This window comes from Primulina tabacum, chromosome 14, assembly GCF_025594145.1.
Source record: "Primulina tabacum isolate GXHZ01 chromosome 14, ASM2559414v2, whole genome shotgun sequence".
Classification (NCBI taxonomy): Eukaryota; Viridiplantae; Streptophyta; class Magnoliopsida; order Lamiales; family Gesneriaceae; genus Primulina; species Primulina tabacum.
In genome coordinates this window covers 35869250-35890597 of record NC_134563.1, presented here as the reverse complement: position 1 = coordinate 35890597, position 21348 = coordinate 35869250, and the positions used below count along the sequence as shown (strand labels likewise).

Below are 21348 nucleotides of genomic sequence, written 5' to 3'. Positions count from 1 at the left end.
TGCATGACTTACTAGCATATATATATAATTAAGGAAGTTGATGTGTTACCAAAAAGAGATGCCCTTCCATATATAATATATATTCATAAATCGATTTCTCATGCCTCACATAAGTTTGTGTTACTAAAAAGAGAATATTATTTACCCTCAAATTTTGTTAATTGCACAACATGATTTTATATTCATAATTTCATAACATGATTTTTATTTACGTCATTTAATTTTTTTCCCAATTTACTATAGCCAAAAATATTTTCTACATAAAAATATTTTCTGCAGCATGCTAGTTTTTTCTATTCATATGATATGTAATTATTAAATTATAATATATTCAATATTTATTTCAGAAATATATTTTTTAAAATAAAGGAATTTTATTTATGTACTAATTTTTTTTAAAATATTACTTTACTATTTATTAGCTCTTGTGCCATATTTTTGTAATTTTTAATTTAAAAAATGGAATAATAATTCTAAAAATATAAAAATTAAAAATTCAATTTCATGAATGATAAAAAAATCAAAGAATTCTAAAATTTATTGCCATCTTTTTCAGAAGATTATATATATATAAAGCGACGAATGCGAGCTGCCAAATTATATTATGTAGCCGTCAAAAAACAAAACTCAACCGGAAAATTTGTACGGAGGAAAAGTTGTGCATTCACGAGTTATTGAGCTTTTGGTAATCTGACCACAACCCGTACCCATTCAAATCGACCGAATCCGATTGGACTTGAATCACTCCAGAATAGATGTGTGCTGAAAAAAGAAGAGGTCAGAAAAACGGTAGTGTTTGGGTTTGAAAAGTTTGGAGTCCTTGTGGAGTACCAAGCCACGGATCATGAATGTCATTTCTAAGGAAGAGACTCCTGGAAAACTATTTTTTACATGTTCTTCGATTATAATGATCCACTCGTATACGTAACCAAACGCAACGTGCAACGATCTCTAAAATAACACAAATGCTTCAGCAAAATGAATTTCAGATTAAATTGCATCGAAGCAAATTGCCAAATACATTTATAAAACCCACTGTTTCTCAGGTACACGGCAAATAGAAACAGTATAGTTGTTTGCTCATCCGTTATCATTGCATCAATCTGGTTTTTTTAAGTTCAAGCAGTTATCGGTAGCTTTGCTGAACAATTCCCGGACCTGCTTTAGTTCCTTTTCTGGACACCACCAACATCATCACATGTTGGAAGGAACAAACACATGAGCAGAATTTCCAAAGTAAACTAAGTAATCGAATCTTATCCCTACTGAGACCGATGAGTTTGTTCTTCAGTCAAAATTCTACAGCAGACTGAGAACTATTGGTGAGCCACTGAGGTTGAAGAAAGGAAAAACAAAAAAAAAAAAAAACAAAAAAAAAAAAAACAAAAAATTGTCGCAAGTAATGAAACAAATTTGAAGTGAAATGATATCCGTTAATATGGGATGCATGATACTATTATTATATGGTAAAATACTATAGAGATGTTCTCGAAAAATAGAAAGCTGAAGTTGGCTTCTTCCTATTAAAAGCAGGGAAACTGGAAATCCCATAAAAAGACAATAATGATGCTAACTAGAGTGCAATAATTAGGGATAGAAAAGCTTGCCTGCAGCTTCCAGTTGCTTTTGAAGTTCCTGGCCAATTGCATCATTCTCAGCCTGCCGGCAATTCTTTTAATCAGATAAGCTTTATGGTGGACACAAACTGAACAGATTCCAAGTTACCAATGGGTACTTAAACCCACATAATTATACATGTTGAAGAGTATATTCTCAATCATTAACAAAGAGCAACTCAACACAGACTGGTGGGACAACACGAATTAGGAATAGAATAGACACATTTATGCATCTTAGAAATTAGACGACGCCTCATCCTTCATAACTCAAGATAATTAAAAATCACTCAATTAACAACATGCATCTGGCATCAAGTAGTACTCCATGGTTTCTAAAACAATGCAGGAGCTAAATGACCGCGAAAGTAATCTAGCACATACTCATGTGCGTTATATCATTTTATTAGGGATTACCTGGAGTTCAGAAATTCTTTTCAATTGAGCTTCTTCACCTCCCTCTGATAATGGAAGTGCAGAAACCAATGCATCAAACTGTAAAAAAGAAGACAATCTAAATTTACAGAGGACCTTTGATGGACAGGACCAAGCAAATTTCAGAATCACGAAATTATCGACAGAAATTGTTCCGCAGCAAACTGTCAAAAAAATTGTCCTACAAAGTCCACTGGTGGAAAATGTTTATGGCGTCCTTAAAAGCTACTTCCAAGGAAAATGTTATTTTTGCACAGCACAGATTTAAAAAACGATCCAACGAAACACAATGGACACATAACAGTTGGAATCTTGGATGGCTTCCACGTGATCACCAATGACCAGCAAAATTTTCAGCCTTGCATTGGGTTATACTATAAATATTTTGGATGGTGATGCCAAATATCTGGGAATTTGAGTTACAAGAGATACTGCTAATAAAAATAAATGAAACAAGATCTTTCTTTCCAAGGCAAGCTAGAATCAGGACACACTTAAAGAAGAGGATTAACTAGTACCAAAGAGGAATAACTTCAATATAAGTGCCAAAGAAAATAGCTAGAAAAGACAAACGATTTCTCTGAAAGCCAAAGATAATCACACGTGACAGATTAAAAAAACTCACAACATTGAATACGATATGCGTATTCTATCAATTTCTCATGAATTATTAGCTGACCTGTTTGGCGGCTTTCACTAGAGCAGAACTCAGAAGTTTGGGCTGCTCAGCGAGATTAGCGGCATCATCCACAACATTAGAAACGGCAGGAGGCTCTGGATAATTAGGTGATAATTGAACTGGAAGGGCATCTCTTTGAAGAGACCCAAATGTATTGAAAGCAAGAGAAGCTATAGTATTCACTTGTTCTTGTAATTGGGATATTATGTCCATTTCCTTTACTCTGAAATGCTAACAGTTACAAACCTTAGAAACTGATCCATACAATAATATTGGGGGAAGTTCTAAAAAAGAATCTTCCTTCACAGAGGAAGGGGAATTCTAATGATAATAATTATTACAAAAACACATGGTACGAATAAAAAAAAGTACAACCCGCAATAATTATCACTAGAACTACTGCATAAGTACACCAAGATTTGTTGAATATTTACAATTACAGTCAGATTAAAAAGAGTCTTGATATAAAAAAAAACTAGGAATTTGAAGAAAAATACTTTCGAACCACCAAAGGCATATGCAAAGAACTAAAGTAAGAATGGCAGTCAATTATTCGAGTAAACAAGTATTGTCATAGTTAACTATTGGCTTTTCTTGGATATACACGAAAAAATGATAGAAATTTTTTTCCAACAGGCATTTTATCAAGTACTTTCTTAACATAGCATGCACACTTCCTATAGGTGATTTCGATAAACTCATTCAAGGCACCCATCTCATAAATATATCCTCGCGCGAAATCCAATTGCTTCAACGATGACAACCAACTTCCGAAGACGAATAACAAATCAGCTCAATAACTCAAATCGAAATATTCCAAGAGACAACCGTAATTACCTTGCAATGACTATAAGAGATAAAATCGATTCTCCACACTTCCTCCTTTTCTCTACAAAACCTCTTTCTGCCTCATATTTCATAGATGAGATCGTCCCTAGCAGAACCTACAGAGGCTCACACGCATTTCGCGGTGTGCTATTATTACGGACACTTTAAATGGGCCTATATTCTTCATCTATTCGACCAGGATAGCCCAAATAACAAGTCCAATAGGCCTTTTTGGGCCCCCAATTTTAGATTAGTCGAGTAGCGAACTCAGGAAGTCAAGTTTGTGCTCAACACGTGAATCTTATTCACAGTCGTTATTAGTCATTTGTAAATAAACCTAAAAATAAAAAAAGTTCGACTTAAATTTCATATTATCGCTCAATAAATTACCAAATCATAAATCAAGCTGAACACGGTGTCTATATATATTTTGATCATATGAGTGATATTCGCCTTATCTAGATCGATTGAGTGGCTAGGCATTTGAACAAAATAGTATGGGTCCGAAAATTTGACTTGGATTATAACATAAAATATATGAAATTAACTCAAACTTACGACATACTTAATCCCCACATGATCAGCTATATCACACCCAACTTGCTTCTAATCTTAGTTTTAAATCACACTTTGAAATGACATTAGAAGAATAGAAAATCTAATCCATAGTCTGCCCAATAGTTTTCACATGATTTTGGAGAGGTCAACTGAAAAAAAAATTATGTAATATACGATGCTCTAGTGGTAGTGGTGACTCTTCAGTCAGGACCCTCTCCTTAGTTATACAACTACTTCTAGACAAACATAGCCAGATGCAAAAACTTATCATAAACATCATTTACATCAAAGTGTATTTCAACACGTTGAACATGGGATTGCATTAAACTCACATTTTGATTTTTTTTATTACTTTGTATGATTTCTTGCATTGGATCTCACGTGTCCCTTTTGCTTTATATCTTATACATGAAAATGACTCAAAACACCCACATGAATTTCCAATCCATGCAAAAAAAAAAAAAAAAACACAACCAATCAGCCTCTACTTATCTTCTGAAATCTTTGCAATAATTTAAACCTACGGTGTCTCGATTTCGGAAAATATGGTAAAAGAAATGTAAGATCTTTTGATGTTGATTATTTTCACGTTATTTCATGGCGCGTGATAACAATCCAGTCCAATGCTCGTGAGCTCAAATGTTAAATAACAACAAATGATGGTGAACAAAAGGAAAGTGCATGTGCTAGCAATTGCATATATAGTCTCAAGTTCCTTGCAAGGAATGGTACCCAACCATCAAGAATCAAGGCATGGGCAATTATGTCTTATATTGTTGATATTATACTATTGAAAATGATTCGTCGCTGGGGTCCAAATATAGATAAACTTACCAAAATAATATTATTTATAAATTATTTCGATCAACTATATCAGAAAATCCATGTTCCCAAAAAAAAATCGTTATTTTATGTTTTCAAATAGAAAAGAATATTTTATACTGTTAACATGTAGAGTAGATCTCTTGTGAGACGGTCGAATCTTTATCTATGAGACGGGTCAACCCTACCGATATTCACAATAAAAAGTAATACTCTTAGCATAAAAAATAATACTTTTTCATGGATAACCCAAATAAGAGATTCGTATCACAAAATACAACTTGTGAAACCGTCTCACACAATTTTTTGCCTAACACATGTATAACTGATCCGGTTCGGGAGTTTTTTTTTTTTAATTTTTTTTCCCTTCCTAAAAAGTAATATACGAATAGAAGGAGCTGTGGGACTTTTATTTTCCATGAAATAATAAATAAAATGATTTTAAAAATATGAGGTTTACATATATGGTAATATAATTTTCAAATTCAAATTTCAACAAAATTGTACCATTTTTTAACATAAATTAATTGTCTTTTAATTTTTTTTATATATACTGCATTTATTTTAATCATCTATACCTATCAACATTGTTTTACTTAAATATGGTTGAAATGTATACTAATGTCATACTATTTAATTTAAAAAAAAAAACATAAGATGGTAATTTTTATATCCTCTTCGAAATTTTAATAAACTATCAATGAAGTTGCTTCGAATCCAAATCCTAATTCCTCAATAACAAAAAAAATAGCAAAAAATTATTGTAAAACCTCCATCTTTCCTATTAATGTTTTGCCCCTCATTTGAGAACACAATTCTTTAAAAAAATAAAATCAAGCAACGTATATATATACTACATAAACGAAAGAATACGAAAATGTTGCTACCATAAACTTTTGAGTACTTTTGAATATAATTATTATTTTTCGACTGTTTGAGGAATATAATGACTCGTGGTTGGGTTCATCAACCAAGAAATATGACTAACAATCTCGATTCATATCACTTTAATAAACTTGGTGTGATTATTAAATTAAATTTGTGCATTTTGGGAAGTCAAACCGGAGGAAACAATGGCATAGTGCGCACGTGGAATACATAATTTGTCGATGTGAGGTCCATTTATTCTAATGACAATTAATTATCAAACAATAATTATTTGAGTTAAAACTGCAGCGGAAAAAAGGTTTAAAATACTTTAAAACGAACCTCAGGCCTAGAAAAATTTCGGCATGATCCCGAAAAACTCAAACAACAGTTTATATGAATATATACTCCAACTAGAGTCATAAAAACAAAAACCGAAGTCAACAAACAACCTATAGCCGCACTGGCCATGAAAACAGAAATTAAAACTTACCAAATACTCACAGAACCACAGAGTCGACTCAGAACATCACAAAAACAACCAAATATCACTATAGATACACGAGGCATCTCCCCGACAAATAAACTACAACACATGACTAAAACAAACTCAAGACATACATATAAACTAACTGTGAGATTCCACTGAACAGAAACAAGCAATCCAACCTCAATCCCGAGATCCACTGGCGGAACCTCGGCCCGATGCTGCAAAACGACTCGGGAGATATACCATGGTGCCCAGTAGCAACCACAGCAGCCCCCCTCAAAAAACAACTGAGGTTAGGATTCTGGTATGAAACGGTTCAACAATAAACATAAATCATGCATAATCATATAATAAAATGTAATATGCAATGCATGAAAGGCTCAACTAATAATTGGGATAACAGGAGCCAACAAATGGTACGATAACAACTGGAATAATGCTCGAGCAACAACACAGGGGAGCTACATTGTCATGCAGCTAAACCGCCCTGTCAAGTATGCGAGGTATGCCAAACTGTGCTGAATAACACCCCTAACTCGGCGCCTCCACACAGCTGATACGGTATAACAGGATGGCACAACAGAACGAACTAGATGACACAATCCCAACGCTCACCTCAAAAGGCTGCATTAACCACGGAATTGTTCAATCACATCTACGGTCTCATGTGTATAGGCCTATCAGCCACACTATGATCCCGAGATAAACAACAGTGCCAGATAACAATGTATATCAACAACGGCTAACAAGGACGATAGGGTTCAACAGTATGTCCTATGCTAAATGCCAATAATATGTCACAATAATAAACATATATCACAACAAAGGCATTTAACAAATTACAACAGTCAACAAGTCATAGATACGATCAGTGCAACACAAAATGACAATTAAACATAATTTATGTTTTACCGTCGTATGTTATCGAGCTGTAACATATCTATACCAACTTGACAATCCAATAACAACTTCACTTCAAGAATCTTGGCCTAAACAAAACAACAATAAGCCGATCATGAAAACTACATTCCATACCAATGTCCGATTTGGCACAAAAGAGCATAAAATTCGTATCTCGCTCAATATTAACTCAAACCAATATCCGCCAATTGGAAATGAAAGATAACTGGAGTATCTAACTTTTTTTTAGAAGAAACCATCTTCCCAATCTCAGTAGATTAATCCCAGAATTATCAAGAACACCCTGCCACTCAACAAATTTTCGGACAGAAATCTCCTACTGAGCAGTTTCTGAAAAACCATCATAACTTTGCACAACTCTTACTGGAATTTAACGATTTTTATATCATTACGAAGACAACACATAGCTTTACAACTTTCATTTGAATCATAAGTTCAGAATCTGACTGCATATATGTCATAATCTCGAAATACAGTAGGTATTATACACAACACAATTCAAGAATTCGATTTCGGCACATTTTGGTAGAAAAATAATAACAAATCTGTTTCTAATAAAAAACCCATTACTCCAGTGGCTATAAACAACAAACTTAAACAACTACAAAGTTTGTTTATGTTAGTTCTACAAATTCAAACTACAAAAATCGCAGCAATACAAAAATTCTCAACCAAAAACCGAAAAAATTCGCGCAGAAACAGAGCACCGGAACAGCAGCTTCGATCTACCCGTATCCTTGCTCAAAATTCACGATTTATGGCTTGAATCGAAGCTTAGGATGTTAGGAAGACAACCCTTCAGACCCGATCGAGATTTCGACGCTGGACGGAGGAGATATGGTTACTTTGCCGCGGCTGTTCCTCAAGTGATGGGAATTGGGGATTGAGTTTCTTTCTTTCTTCCTTCTCTCTCTTCAGGTCTCATTCTCTCGGCTTTAACTTGTTGGCACGTTAAACATTTAGCCACAAAATGAGAAATATCTTTCTTCATACATTCCCACCAATAATGAGCTCTCAAGGTATGATACATCTTTCGAATTCCTGGATGAATACTGTGTCGACTACAATGTGCTTCCCGTAGTATAGCTTCTTTCAAATCTATCAAATTAGGAACCACAAGTCTACCATTAAAGCACAGACCACCATCTGAGGCAATACTAAACTTTTCTGTCTGACCTGTTCGAGACAATTCTTTTAATCTATGGATATGCGGGTGGTTTTCTGTGCTGCTTTGATAATGGATAAAATCTGTGGCTCGACTTGAATAGATGACACTATAAAGTAGTCTCCACTGATCTGATAAGTCCATCCTGAAGTTCCCAAGTGCTTGTGAACTTTAGAGATAGTCAAAGATTTCAGCATAGCATTGTGACTTGCTGAGGACATGTGCAACAAAATTCATTCGACCTGGTTGATACTGAATCTCACAATCAAAGTTTTTAAGTAACTCCATCCATCGACGCTGTCTCATGTTCAAGTCAGGCTGTGTGAAAAGATATTTAAGACTCTTGTGATCCGAATAAATCACAAACTGTTCACCGTACAGATAATGACGCCATAACTTCAATGCAAACACAATGGCAGCCAACTCTAAGTTATGGACTGGATATCGGGTCTCATGCGGCTTCAACTGACGAGAAGCATATGCAATCACTCGCCCATTTTGCATTAGAGCACAACCAAGTCCACTTAGAGATGCATATGAACAAACAACATATCTTCCTGAGCCTGATGGCAAAGCTAGCACGGGAGCTATTGTCAACTTTTCCTTCAAAGTCTGAAAACTTGACTCACATTCATCAGTCCACACAAAACGTCGATCTTTTTGCGTTAATTGGGTCATAGGCCTTGCTATAATAGAAAATCCTTCAATAAAACGCCTATAATATCCTGTCAAACCCAAGAAACTGCGAATATCGTAAATATTCGTCGGTGTTGGCCAATTGATAACAGCTTCCACTTTAGTAGAATCCACTGATACTCTTGAGCTGATATAACATGACCCAGAAATACTACTCTGTCTAGCCAGAATTCACATTTAGAAAATTTTGTATACAATTGCGCTGCTCTGAGTGTTTGGAGGACCAACCTTAAATGTTCTCGATGCTCCTTCTTTGTTTTTGAATAAATCAGAATGTCATATATTCAAGTCGAGCCACATATTTTATCCAGCATCAAAGCAGCACAGAAAACCGACCCGCATATCCATAGATTAAAAGAATTGTCTTGAACAGGTCAGAAAAAAAAGTTTAGTGTTGCCTCAGATGGTAGTCTACGCTTTAGTGGTAGACTTGTGGTTCCTAATTTGATAGATTTGAAAGAAGTTATACTACGAGAAGCACATTGTAGTCGATACAGTATTCATCCAGGAATTCGAAAGATGTATCATACCTTGAGAGCTCATTATTGGTGGGAAGGTATGAAGAAATATATTTATCATTTTGTGGCCAAATGTTTAACGTGCCAACAAGTTAAAGCCGAGAGAATGAGACCTGGTGGAATGTTACATAGCCTTGAAGTGCCGCAGTGGAAATGAGAGCACATTGCTATGGATTTTGTGACTCATCTACCTCGTTCTAATCGTGGTTGTGATGCGATTTGGGTGATTGTTGATAGATTGTCTAAATCAGCTCATTTTATCTATATCTGTTTGATTCTTAGTAATATATTGTTGATTTCGTATTGTGTATAAGATGTATGTGTGTAAACAGAAATTTCGAGGACGAAATTTGTTTTAAGGGTGGAGAATTGTAAGGCCCTGTAATTAATTATCCGGTAATTTGACATAATTAGAATAATTATTGAGTTGTAAATTAAAATAATTATTTATGCCAAATAAATTCAAAAAGTATGTTAAAAATATGTATTTTAGAATATCAGAGAATTTAACGATATAAAATACATATAGAGTTTAAATAACAAAAGACGCAAAAATAAATACAGACCGTGATAAATGGACTTGAGTTACTATTTTAGTAACCAAATACACAAGATATATATATACATATACATACACACAACTTACCAAGAAGAGATAGAAGGAAGAAAGAAAGAAACTCATTCCTTCAACCCCCAATTCCCGTCACTTGAGGAGCAGCCGTAACGAAGTAGCCATATATCCTCCGCCCGGCGTCGAAATCTCGATCGGTTTGAAGGGTTGTCTTCCTAACATCCTAAGCTTCGATTCAAGCCATAAATCGTGAATTTTGAGCAAGGATACGAGTAGATCGAAGCTGCTGTTCCAGTGCTCTGTTTCTGCGTGAATTCTTCCGGTTTTTGGGCGAGAGTTTTTGTTTTGCTGCGATTTTTATAGTTTGAATTTGTAGAACTGACCAAACAAACTTTGTAGTGGTTTAAGTTTGCTGTTTATAGCGACTGGAGTAATGGGTTTTTGATTAGAAACAGATTTGTTATGATTTTTCTACCAAAATGTGCCGAAATCGAATTCTGAAATTGTGCTGTGTATAATACCTACTGTATTTCGGGATTATGGCATATATGCAGTCGGATTCTGAACTTGATTCAAATGAAAGTTGTAAAGCTATGTGTTGTCTTCGTAATGATATAAGAATCGTTAAATTCCAGTAAGATTTGTGCAAAGTTATGATGGTTTTTAAGAAACTGCTCAGTAGAAGATTTCTGTCCGAAAATTTGTTGAGTGGCATGGTGTTCTTGATAATTCTGGGATTAATCTACTGAGATTTGGAAGATGGTTTCTTCTAGAAAAAGTTGGATATTCGAGTTACCTTTCATTTCCAATTAGCGGATATTGATTTGAGTTAATATTGAGCGAGATACGAATTTTATGCTCTTTTGTGCCAAATTGGACATTGGTATGAAATGTAGTTTTCATGATCGACTTATTGTTATTTTGTTTTGACCGAGAGTCTTGAAGTTAAGTTGTTATTGGATTGTCAAGTTGGTATATGTATGTTACAGCTCGGTAACATACGACGATAAAACATAAATTATGTTTAATTGTCATTCTGTGTTGCACTGAACGTATCTATGACTTGTTAACTGTTGTAATTTGTTAAATGACTTCGTTGTGATATATCTTTATTATTGTGATATATTATTGGCATTTATCATAGAGCATACTGTTATGACATTCATGTTGAGCCCTATCGTCCTCTTGTTAGCCGTTTTTGATATCCATTGTTATCTGGCATTGTTGTTTATCTCGGGATCATAGTGTGGCTGATAGGCCTATACACATGAGATCGTAGATGTGATTGAACAATTCAGTGGTTAGTGCAGACTTTTGAGGTGGACGCTGGGATTGTGTCATCTAGTTCGTTCTGTTGTGACATCCTGTTATACCGTATCAGCTTTATGGAGGCCGAGTCAGGGGTGTTATTCAGCACAGTTTGGCATACCTCGCATACTTGGCAGGGCGGTTTAGCTGCATGACGATTTAGCTCCCCTATGTTGTTGCTCGAGCATTATTCCAGTTGTTATCATACCGTTTGTTGGCTCCTGTTATCCCGATTATTCGTTGAGCCTTTCATGCATTGCATATTACATTTTATTATATGATTATGCATGATTTATGTTTATTGTTGAACTGTTTTATACCAGAATCCTAACCTCAGTTGTTTTCTGAGGGGGCTGCTGTGGTTGCTACAGGGCACCATGGTAGATCTCCCGAGTCGTTTTGCAGCATCAGGCCGAGGTTCCGCCAATGGAGCTCGGGATTGAGGTTGGATTGCTTGTTTCCGTTCAGTGGAGTCTCACAGTTAGTCTTTATGTATGTCTTGAGTTTGTTTTAGTCTTGTGTTGTAGTTTATTTGTCGAAGAGATGCCCCGTGTATCTGTAGTGATATTTGGTTGTTTTTGTGATGTTCTGAGTCGACTCTGTGGTTCTTATGATCTGGTGAGTATTTGGTAAGTTTTAATTTATGTTTAGTCCTGGCCAGTGTGGCTATAGGTTGTTAACTTCGGTTTTTGTGTTTATGACTCTAGTTGGAGTATATTTTGATATAAACTGATGTTTGAGTTTTTCCGAATGTCCTACTTACGGAGAGATCATGCCGAAATTTTTCCAGGCTCTGAGGTCCGTTTTAAAGTATTTTAACATTTTTCCGCTGCAGCTTTAAATCAAATAATTATTGTTTGATAATTAATTGTCATTAGAATAAATGGACAACTCTGAATGAAATCTTGATTAATGATCCCTAGAAGATCGAGAAATTAAGAAAACAGTAATAAAAAAATTCCATGCATTTGGCTTACGCATGCCGGGCACGTACCTCGAAAACAAATTTTTATTTTTGTTGTACGAAATTTTACTGTCTTATATGTTACTCCTGTAACTTTAATAATCCATAAATCTATATTAATTAATTACTAAGTCCCAAGTCCCAACCATCATAAAAAATAACTTAAATACCGTCAAAAAATTTCATGAGTCAGTATATGCTCACATCAAGAGTTTTCTTCTCTATTTCAATATTATCATAAAAATTGACATATATGTTGACAATTCAATGACTAACATTTGACCATATGACGGGGGAGAAATACTTCAGATATGACATAAACACCACCCAAAAATTTCATTTCAAGCTAGTACTAGACTCTATAGCGTCAATCACTCTCAAAGGATTGCAATTAAGAAATGTGAGATTGGCCAAACGGAAATACTTGCAACAATCTCGCCTATGACGTGTGAATTAATAATGAGTGTAGGCTTTGCATCACATGCCAGCCAGACCCCTATTTCCCCTTTCCTTCCTTTATTCTAGCGCCTCGCCAACTGCCCACGCCCTCACACTATTTTCATCGCAAAAAATAGGGAGAATTAAAATTTGATATTATTAATTAAAAATGAATGGATTTCATTGTTTTCGTACACGAAACGATTCAATCATAATATTATTTAGTATCAAAAAAATCCGAAAATGTAGTTTGAACAATTGGTGGTGCAACACGAAACAAAGATGACGAAGGAGCTTCCATATTAAAATTAGGATATAATGGATGAATGTATTCATCTCCATGAAAAAACCAATTGTAGTAATCTGATACAAATCCATAACGACCGAGATGTACCTTGATGGTATCTTCATCTAAATATATTTTGTTCTGAAATTTTTTTTTGATTGCAATGACAACGGATATTTCCGTTTAATAAACACTCAGTATGACTAAGTGCAAATGTTACAAACGACTTTACACCAACACAATATTCATCCGTTAGAAATCCATTCTTCAACCGACGATACATCTAATTTTTATCGTTATTCATTTTATCTTATAAATAAATAAATAAAATGTATTTTACTTTATCGCTATCATTTTTACTCATTAATTAAATTAATTAATATATGTAATAATTTTAATGTTGACCATTTATATAAATATATATAAATTAAATTCAACAACATAAGTAGACCAATTTAATAATTTTAATATTTACAATTTCTATAAATTAAATTATATAATATTTTAATAAAAAATTAAACATGTAATATATATTATTTAATTTCCTAAATAACATGGAATAAAATCAATTAATTAAACTATGTATAAATCTAAAAAAAAAACTTACAATATGAACGTAGAAGACGTCCGGAGCACTTTGAACGCGCAATAAATTCAGTTGGAAAATGACCTGCACTACAAGCTAACAAAAATTCATGATTTTAACCAATATTCAGAAATTCACCAAGAATTGAATCGCAAAAAATTTACCCTAAATCAAAACTAAAATCGTTCAATATTGAAGTTTTTTATCGCAGATGTGAGTGAAGTGGCTTAGGGGGGAAGGAAATATTTATAGACAATGTGCGACGGTTTGTCATAAACCGTCGCTTTTAGCAACGTTTTTTGATTCTACCGTCGCTATTAGCGACGGTTTTAATAAAACGGTCGCCGATCTAGAAGGCGACGGTTTATTTTAATTGTCGCTAGTAGCGACGGTTCTCTTGAAACCGTCGCCGATCTTAAATACAACGGTTTTATTCCGTCGCCTAATTTGCTCCTCGTTGCTAATTGGCGACGGTTTGTTTAAGCCGTCGCTATAAGTAGCAACGGTTTTAATAAAACCGTCGCAAGTTTTATATAGCGACGGTTAAACCGAAACCCAGCTGCAAGTTTGCAGCACAATTCTACAGAAATAGAGAAGTAAACGGTTGGTTAGCCGATGAATTATAACATATCTGACACTAAGGTTTTAAGATTGGGACGAGGTTTTGGAACACAGTTGCAACACAATTCTCCAACTCAAGAGAGTCAATTTTGTAAGAATAACATATTTTCGAATATTAACTTAAAATTCTGCCTCTCAACTCCAGATAAAATTTCAGAATCAAATGGCCCAAGTTCACTTAACTAGACTTTACATGCCTTACAGATGGGCTATATTTTCGATCCAATGGACTGTGTTTACAAATAATTAGCGGTGGCCCACTCATGTCGTATGCCTCCAACGCATGCTTAATTAACTAACCATCGTATAAACATTGAATTATTAAGAAAATTTTGAGAGAAATCTAACAAACTAGTTACACTTCATTTTTTTCTCCCCTAAAACATAGGAATCTTAAAGACAAATTCGAAATTTAAAACTTGTAGTAAAAATTTATTTATTTTAAACATTTTATAGCAGGACGAAAAACCGTACCTAAACTAGCTATAAACAATTTTAGACATTTTTATTCTCAAGCAATTGATCAAGAAAGTCGAGCTCCGACATGTCTATAATTTATTGAAAATTAGCTATTATATATTTATAAGATTTGGGACTGACTACTCCAAATCCATCACTAATAGACACCACACTGAAAGAGATATAAGTAGCCTTCAGGGTCGCTTTTAAAGTGCTGTAGACAAATGAAAAGTTGATATCAGAACAACAATCCAATTGGAATACTTCTAAAAATAGGTTTAGCTGTCAACACACATGGTGGAGGGAGGGATTGCCTTTTCCCCACCTTTTTTTTTATCAGTTACTCATCACATCACCTTTTTAAAGATAATTTTCTTTTAATAAAAAAAACTTAACCAAATTTACATGAATATATATCTATAAACATAATCTTTTGCAAATACTCTCGTCTGAATTCGTCGAGCTCGATCGGAGCTTTGTCGCCTGGTATATATACCACATATGGTTCGTCATCTAAGATAAAAGAAACCTAATTTCTTTGTCAATTTATTATTAAATATAAAGAGCCAAAGTCTTAAATTTGGAGCAGATGCATGCATGGGAAAAAGAACTATGGGGCTTCACTGGATGAGGTATGGCGTGTATAATTGGTTACACATCTGAGATATATTTTTTATGCTTAAAGTTTTGTGGTGTCTTTACATCTTTTTGTTGGCAATATGTCCACATTATTTTGTGATACTTGGACATATTATGTTCACAAAAAATCTAGACTAATGATTAATTTCTTACAAAATTTAATTTTTTTTTCTCATTTTTCTTCCCATTCCACTGTTTTACATCGTTTTTAATTACACTGCTATTCATTGTAAATTTTTTGGATGTAGGCTTAAACCTGTCCGAGTTAATTATTTTTTCTATTGTTTTGGGTCATCTCGTAAGCCATTACCCCTTTCATTCACAATTTCTCCGTTCAAACCACATAAATAATATATTTTATTATAACTTAAAATTTTGATTAACAACTTAAATATTATGTTTCGATCTCGACTTGTTAGAACAATCATTGTTTCTCAACGACAATGATCGCCTCAGAAAAAAATATAAAATCAGGGAAAAAAACCAACTTGTTAATAATTGCAAGTGACAAGATTCATGCGGACAAGAAATCAGTGCCATCGGTGCATAGTAGAAAACATGTAACCTTGCAATGAACATGACAAAACGGGCACGAAGATATACTCCGTACCCTGCGAATCCTGGTACCGGTAACCATTTTATCTCCATGATTCTCATCAACATGGCCATACTTGTTCTTTCCATTTATACAAAAATTTAAAAAGGTGCTGGCTGAGTAAGGGCAAGAGAGGGGATTCAGGGAATAAAGTTGTTAATTCTTTGTATGAATTTTTTCCCTGAAAATTCGTGTCTTGTCTAGTAAAAATCACCTCTAATATATTAATAAATTTTTGGTGTCCAAAACTATGTGTGCATATATATATGAGTGCATATATGATATATCTAAGATATCTCCGACACCAATAGGGACCCTTTTAACAATATTTAATGAATATGATAAAGATATCGATTCAAAAAACATCAGTCACTTTAGTTTCCTAGAAAAAGGATGGAAACACAACAGTAGGAGATCACAAAAAACTTATCATGTCAAGCAAAATGGTTACCTTATTTCTCTTGTTTCTTAAAATATGTTTGTTTCCCACCATATCTGCATTGAACCAAGAAGGCCTCGCTCTTCTGTCATGGCTTTCGACTTTCAATAATTCCTCGCCTTCTTCGAGTTACTTCTCTTCTTGGAATCCCAACGATCAATATCCATGCAAATGGGATTACATCAAATGTAACAGTGAAGGATTTGTGAATGAGATTACTATTACTTCTATTAATCTACCTGCTAAATTTCCGGCTCAGGTTTTTGCCTTCAACTTTCTTCAAGTTCTTATCATCTCGAATGGAAATCTCAGCGGTGAAATCCCGGTTTCGGTCGGAAACTTATCTTCTCTGATCACTTTGGACCTCAGCTCTAACAATTTAACTGGGGGGATACCTAGTGAAATTGGAAGCCTGTTGAAACTGCGCCAACTGTCGTTGAATTCCAACTTCTTGCAGGGAGAAATCCCGACCAATATTGGAAACTGCACGCAATTGCAGCAGCTTGAACTGTTTGACAACATGCTCACTGGCAAGATTCCTGCAGACATAGGCCGGTTAGTGTTTCTTGAAATCCTTCGTGCAGGTGGGAACATCGGTATAAATGGCGAAATACCAGCTCAGTTATCAGATTGTGCAAGGCTGAGCTTTTTAGGGCTTGCAGATACCGGAATCACAGGCCAGATTCCTCGTACTTTAGGAGCACTGAAGGATCTGAAGACCATTTCAATTTACACAGCAAACTTAACCGGCGGGATCCCTCTGGAACTGAGTAACTGTTCATCATTGGAGAATCTGTTTATATACGAGAATCAAATATCGGGTGAAGTTCCAGTGGAAATCGGGTACCTTAAAAACCTGAGAAGGCTGCTGTTATGGCAAAATAATCTGCGAGGAACAATTCCAGGATCTCTTGGAAACTGTTCGAGTTTGAAGGTGCTCGATTTGTCGCTCAACTTTTTGACAGGAGAAATCCCATCACCTCTTCAATATATTGAATCCCTGGAGGAGCTTCTCTTGTCTGATAATAATATTACTGGTGTGATACCGAATTTTATTGGCAATTTTTCGAACTTGAAGCAGGTCGAATTGGATAACAACAATATTTCTGGAGAAATCCCATCTCAAATCGGGGAATTAAAAGAGCTCACTCTGTTCTTCGCTTGGCAGAATAAGCTCCATGGAGAGATACCGAAAGAGTTGGCCAATTGCCAGAAACTTCAAGCTTTGGACCTTTCTCACAATTCTCTTACCGGGGAAGTTCCGAAAGCTATATTGAATCTCAAGAACCTAACCAAACTTCTGTTGCTTTCGAATCAGCTTTTGGGTCAAATTCCGCAGGATATCGGCAACTGCAGCAGCTTAACTCGGTTACGCTTAGGGTCAAACCTGTTACATGGTGAAATCCCGTCAGAAATTGGGATGCTTGAGAATTTGTGTTTCCTCGAGCTGTCTGAAAACCAATTTTCTGGAAAAATCCCACAAGAAATCGGTAACTGTAAAGAGCTGGAAATGGTTGATCTTCATGGAAACAAGCTTCAAGGCATGATTCCTCTTTCTTTTGTCCGTCTCTTTAAGCTAAATGTTCTGGATATTTCAATGAATTATATATCAGGCACCATCCCGGAAAATACAGGTGACCTTTTGTCGCTGAATAAGCTTATTCTGAGTGGAAATAACATATCAGGATCAATCCCTGAATCACTTGGCCTGTGTAAGGATTTACAGTTGCTTGATTTAAGTAGCAACAGACTCAGTGGTACCATTCCAGATGAGATTGGGTACCTTCAAGAACTGGACATACTCTTAAATTTGAGCTCGAATTCTTTAACAGGGCCAATACCGGAAAGCTTTTCGAATTTTTCTAAGCTTTCCAACATGGACTTATCTCACAACATGTTGGCAGGAAGTTTACAGGTTATCAGCAATCTAGATAATCTTGTTTCTTTGAATGTTTCATACAACAATTTCTCGGGTTCGCTTCCCAATACCAAATTCTTCCAAGAACTTCCAAATAGCACGTTTTTCGGAAACCAAGAACTCTGTTTTCCAGGGAACAAGTGCCATGCTATCGAAAATCACCAGAGCAAGAAACTCATAAAAAATATGACAATTGTCATAGTCCTCATTGTCATTACGATTTTAATCATCTTAACCATAGGAACAATGCTTTTCGAGAGAGCTCGAAAGAGTGTTTTCAAGACTCGTGAAGAAGAAAACACCTTGGTATGGCGCTTCACCCCATTCCAAAGGCTAAATTTCTCCATAGAAGACGTGGTAACGAAGCTCTTCGATTCAAATATCGTGGGGCGAGGTGGATCAGGGATCGTTTACCGAGTCGAGACACCAATGAGACAGGTCATTGCAGTCAAGAAACTCTGGCCGAAGAAGAGAGGGGAGATTCCACAAAGAGACTTATTTTCTGCAGAAGTTGCTGCCCTGGGATCAGTAAGACATAAAAACATCTTAAGATTACTAGGTTGTTGTGATAATGGGAAAACCAGGTTGCTCCTGTTCGATTACATAAGTAATGGGAGTTTGGCCAGATTACTCCACGAGAAAAAAATTAGCCTCGATTGGAATTCGAGGTACAGTATCATGATGGGAGTAGCACAAGGTTTAGCTTATCTTCATCATGACTGTATCCCTCCAATAGTCCATCGAGATATAAAGACCAACAACATTTTAGTCGGTCCTTTATTCGAAGCTTTTCTAGCAGATTTTGGTCTAGCAAAGCTCGTAAATTCTTCAGAAACGTCAAGATATTCAAACATGGTAGCAGGATCATATGGCTACATCGCTCCTGGTAACTACTTTACTCGAGAAAAACAAAACAAAATTTGAGATTGTAAACTAATTAATATCCTCTCTTATTGCAGAATACGGATACAGCTTGAAAATAACAGAAAAGAGTGACGTATACAGCTACGGCGTTGTGCTATTCGAGGTCCTGACAGGAATGGAGCCAAATGATCCCCGAATCCCAGATGGAAAACACATTGTTTCCTGGGTTTACGAAGAACTCAGGAAGAAACCCCGAGATTTCACGTCGATTTTGGATCAACAGTTACTGCTTCAATCAAGTACACAAACAGAGGAGATGGTTCAACTGATTGGGATAGCTCTACTTTGTGTGAATCCTTGTCCTGATGAAAGGCCAACGATGAGGGACGTAACAGCCATGCTCGAAGGGATCAAACACGAAAACGAAGAGCTCGAGAAACCCACAAATTCTTTCAGACAGGAAATGATGTTGAATACAAGATCAGCAGTTTATTGTTCTAGTTTCAGGTCATCTAAACCTCTAATTAGATCACCTCTTCATTCCCTGTAGCTAGTTCATCTTGTTGTAAATTATTCACTTAATTCTTTTCAAGAAACGATATATAGGACCCGTTTATACGAAGTTTAGTCAGAAAAAAATTAATCCATGAATTCGAACAACAAAAAACTTGAACAAAAAATAATTCCAACTACGTACGTCTATTTTACTGCGTGAATTCGAACAATCAAGAACTTGAAATTCCATATCTTATATTTTCCCTTCCCTCCCTGCAGTAAACAGTATTAGTCAGAAAAAATTAATGAAGACAAAAAGAAAAAAGTTGAGGAAACATTCAACACAAAACCTTTGATAATTGTCGCATGAGTTAATAATCTGAGTCTCAAGTGGACCTGAGAACATAATGCTTGCTTTCATTTCTATATATGCATGTACATGCATACGGAAAAAGTCGAGATGATGAAAAGGAATTGCAGGTGACAAGATCTTGGTCGTCAGTACCTTCATGGAACCTAGCTTGATGGGCCACTACTCTCCGCAACTTGTCCGAACATCTCCCCTAATAATGTTTTTCGACCACAAATAACAACGGTTGTTTCTTTACATGCAGTAATACATATGAGAAATTGCATTTTTAATTATGTATATTTACTTTTTTTGTGATTCTGATTATCTATATAGTCAAATTTCAACGTCTTAATCTTCTTTCTTTGTTTATTTTTGTTTTTATAATTTTAATCATTTATCCGACGTGACGATGATGTTGATATAGAGATGATACGTGTATTGTCAAATCAGAACTTCTAAAGAAAATTAGCTAAAATTGCAAAAAAATCAAAATATTCATGAATAATATTGAAATTTGATAATTTACAATTTTTTCTAATAAATATAAATAAACGTTTTTAAGGAAATTTGAGAAATCTTAGTTCCAGGCAACGAACTAAATTCTCCAATCAATACTTGAGACATGTTTTGCGCGTCAAATTTTATTGAACCATGGTTATAAAGCAATATCTATTTATATTACAATGTCATAATTAAATAACATGTCTCTTTCGATCATAGCATAGCGTATAATTGCCATCAACGATTTGCTCAATTTTTGGTGCCGAATATCATGCAATGTTCGAGTTTAATCAAGTGGGTAGCAAATTAATGATCCCGAATCCAATTGTTTGGGCCCAGAAATAATCTCAAATGAAAGTTTGTGTATAGAAAAATTAAAAAAAAACAAGTCAATTCAAGAATCCAAAAATCCAAATCCACCCCAATAAAAGACTGGCATCAAAATCCAAAACCACATTCAGAATCACACACACATATGTACCAGAATTTTTGTTGGCTAAAATTTGTAATAATATTTAGTGCAATTATAAATATGAAATGGGTTTGTACATTGTACCGCCTAAATAGTATGAATATAAATCCTATGAACTATGGTGGCCAAATCTTACATATTTTAATAGGGCGGCTTTTATAAATTGCTTTGAACTGTGACTGAACCAATCAATACAAGAACTAGGCGTAATTCTAGTGAAGGGAATTAATTGGGACCTGCCTCTA

At 35.1% G+C, this 21348-nt stretch overlaps 2 protein-coding genes and 1 long non-coding RNA gene across 4 annotated transcripts; 1 reads left to right on the top strand and 2 right to left on the bottom strand.

Annotated features, from left to right (window-relative positions):
• Positions 1-826: 826 nt before the first annotated feature.
• LOC142525083 (mediator of RNA polymerase II transcription subunit 21) lies at positions 827-13823 on the bottom strand. 2 transcript variants are annotated; one of them, XM_075629255.1, is made up of 5 exons: positions 13770-13823; positions 2731-2953; positions 2034-2111; positions 1608-1659; positions 827-1175 (listed from the first exon to the last, which is right to left on the bottom strand). In XM_075629255.1, the coding sequence occupies exons 2-5, from the start codon at positions 2941-2943 to the stop codon at positions 1099-1101; spliced, it is 420 nt and encodes a 139-aa protein (XP_075485370.1). In that variant the 5' UTR covers positions 2944-2953; positions 13770-13823; the 3' UTR covers positions 827-1098. The 2 variants fall into 2 exon arrangements, with proteins under 2 accessions (XP_075485370.1, XP_075485369.1); XM_075629254.1 differs by lacking the exon at positions 13770-13823 and adding an exon at positions 3568-3724.
• Positions 13824-15888: 2065 nt separating this feature from the next.
• Positions 15889-19963, top strand: LOC142524735 (uncharacterized). Its single transcript, XM_075628819.1, has 2 exons — positions 15889-19305; positions 19379-19963. The coding sequence occupies exons 1-2, from the start codon at positions 16494-16496 to the stop codon at positions 19831-19833; spliced, it is 3267 nt and encodes a 1088-aa protein (XP_075484934.1). The 5' UTR covers positions 15889-16493; the 3' UTR covers positions 19834-19963.
• Positions 18801-20370, bottom strand: LOC142524736 (uncharacterized). The gene is made up of 3 exons (XR_012814955.1): positions 20129-20370; positions 19981-20051; positions 18801-18938 (listed from the first exon to the last, which is right to left on the bottom strand). It is a non-coding gene; the product is annotated as an uncharacterized LOC142524736 (long non-coding RNA).
• Between the last annotated feature and the right edge of the window lie 978 nt (positions 20371-21348).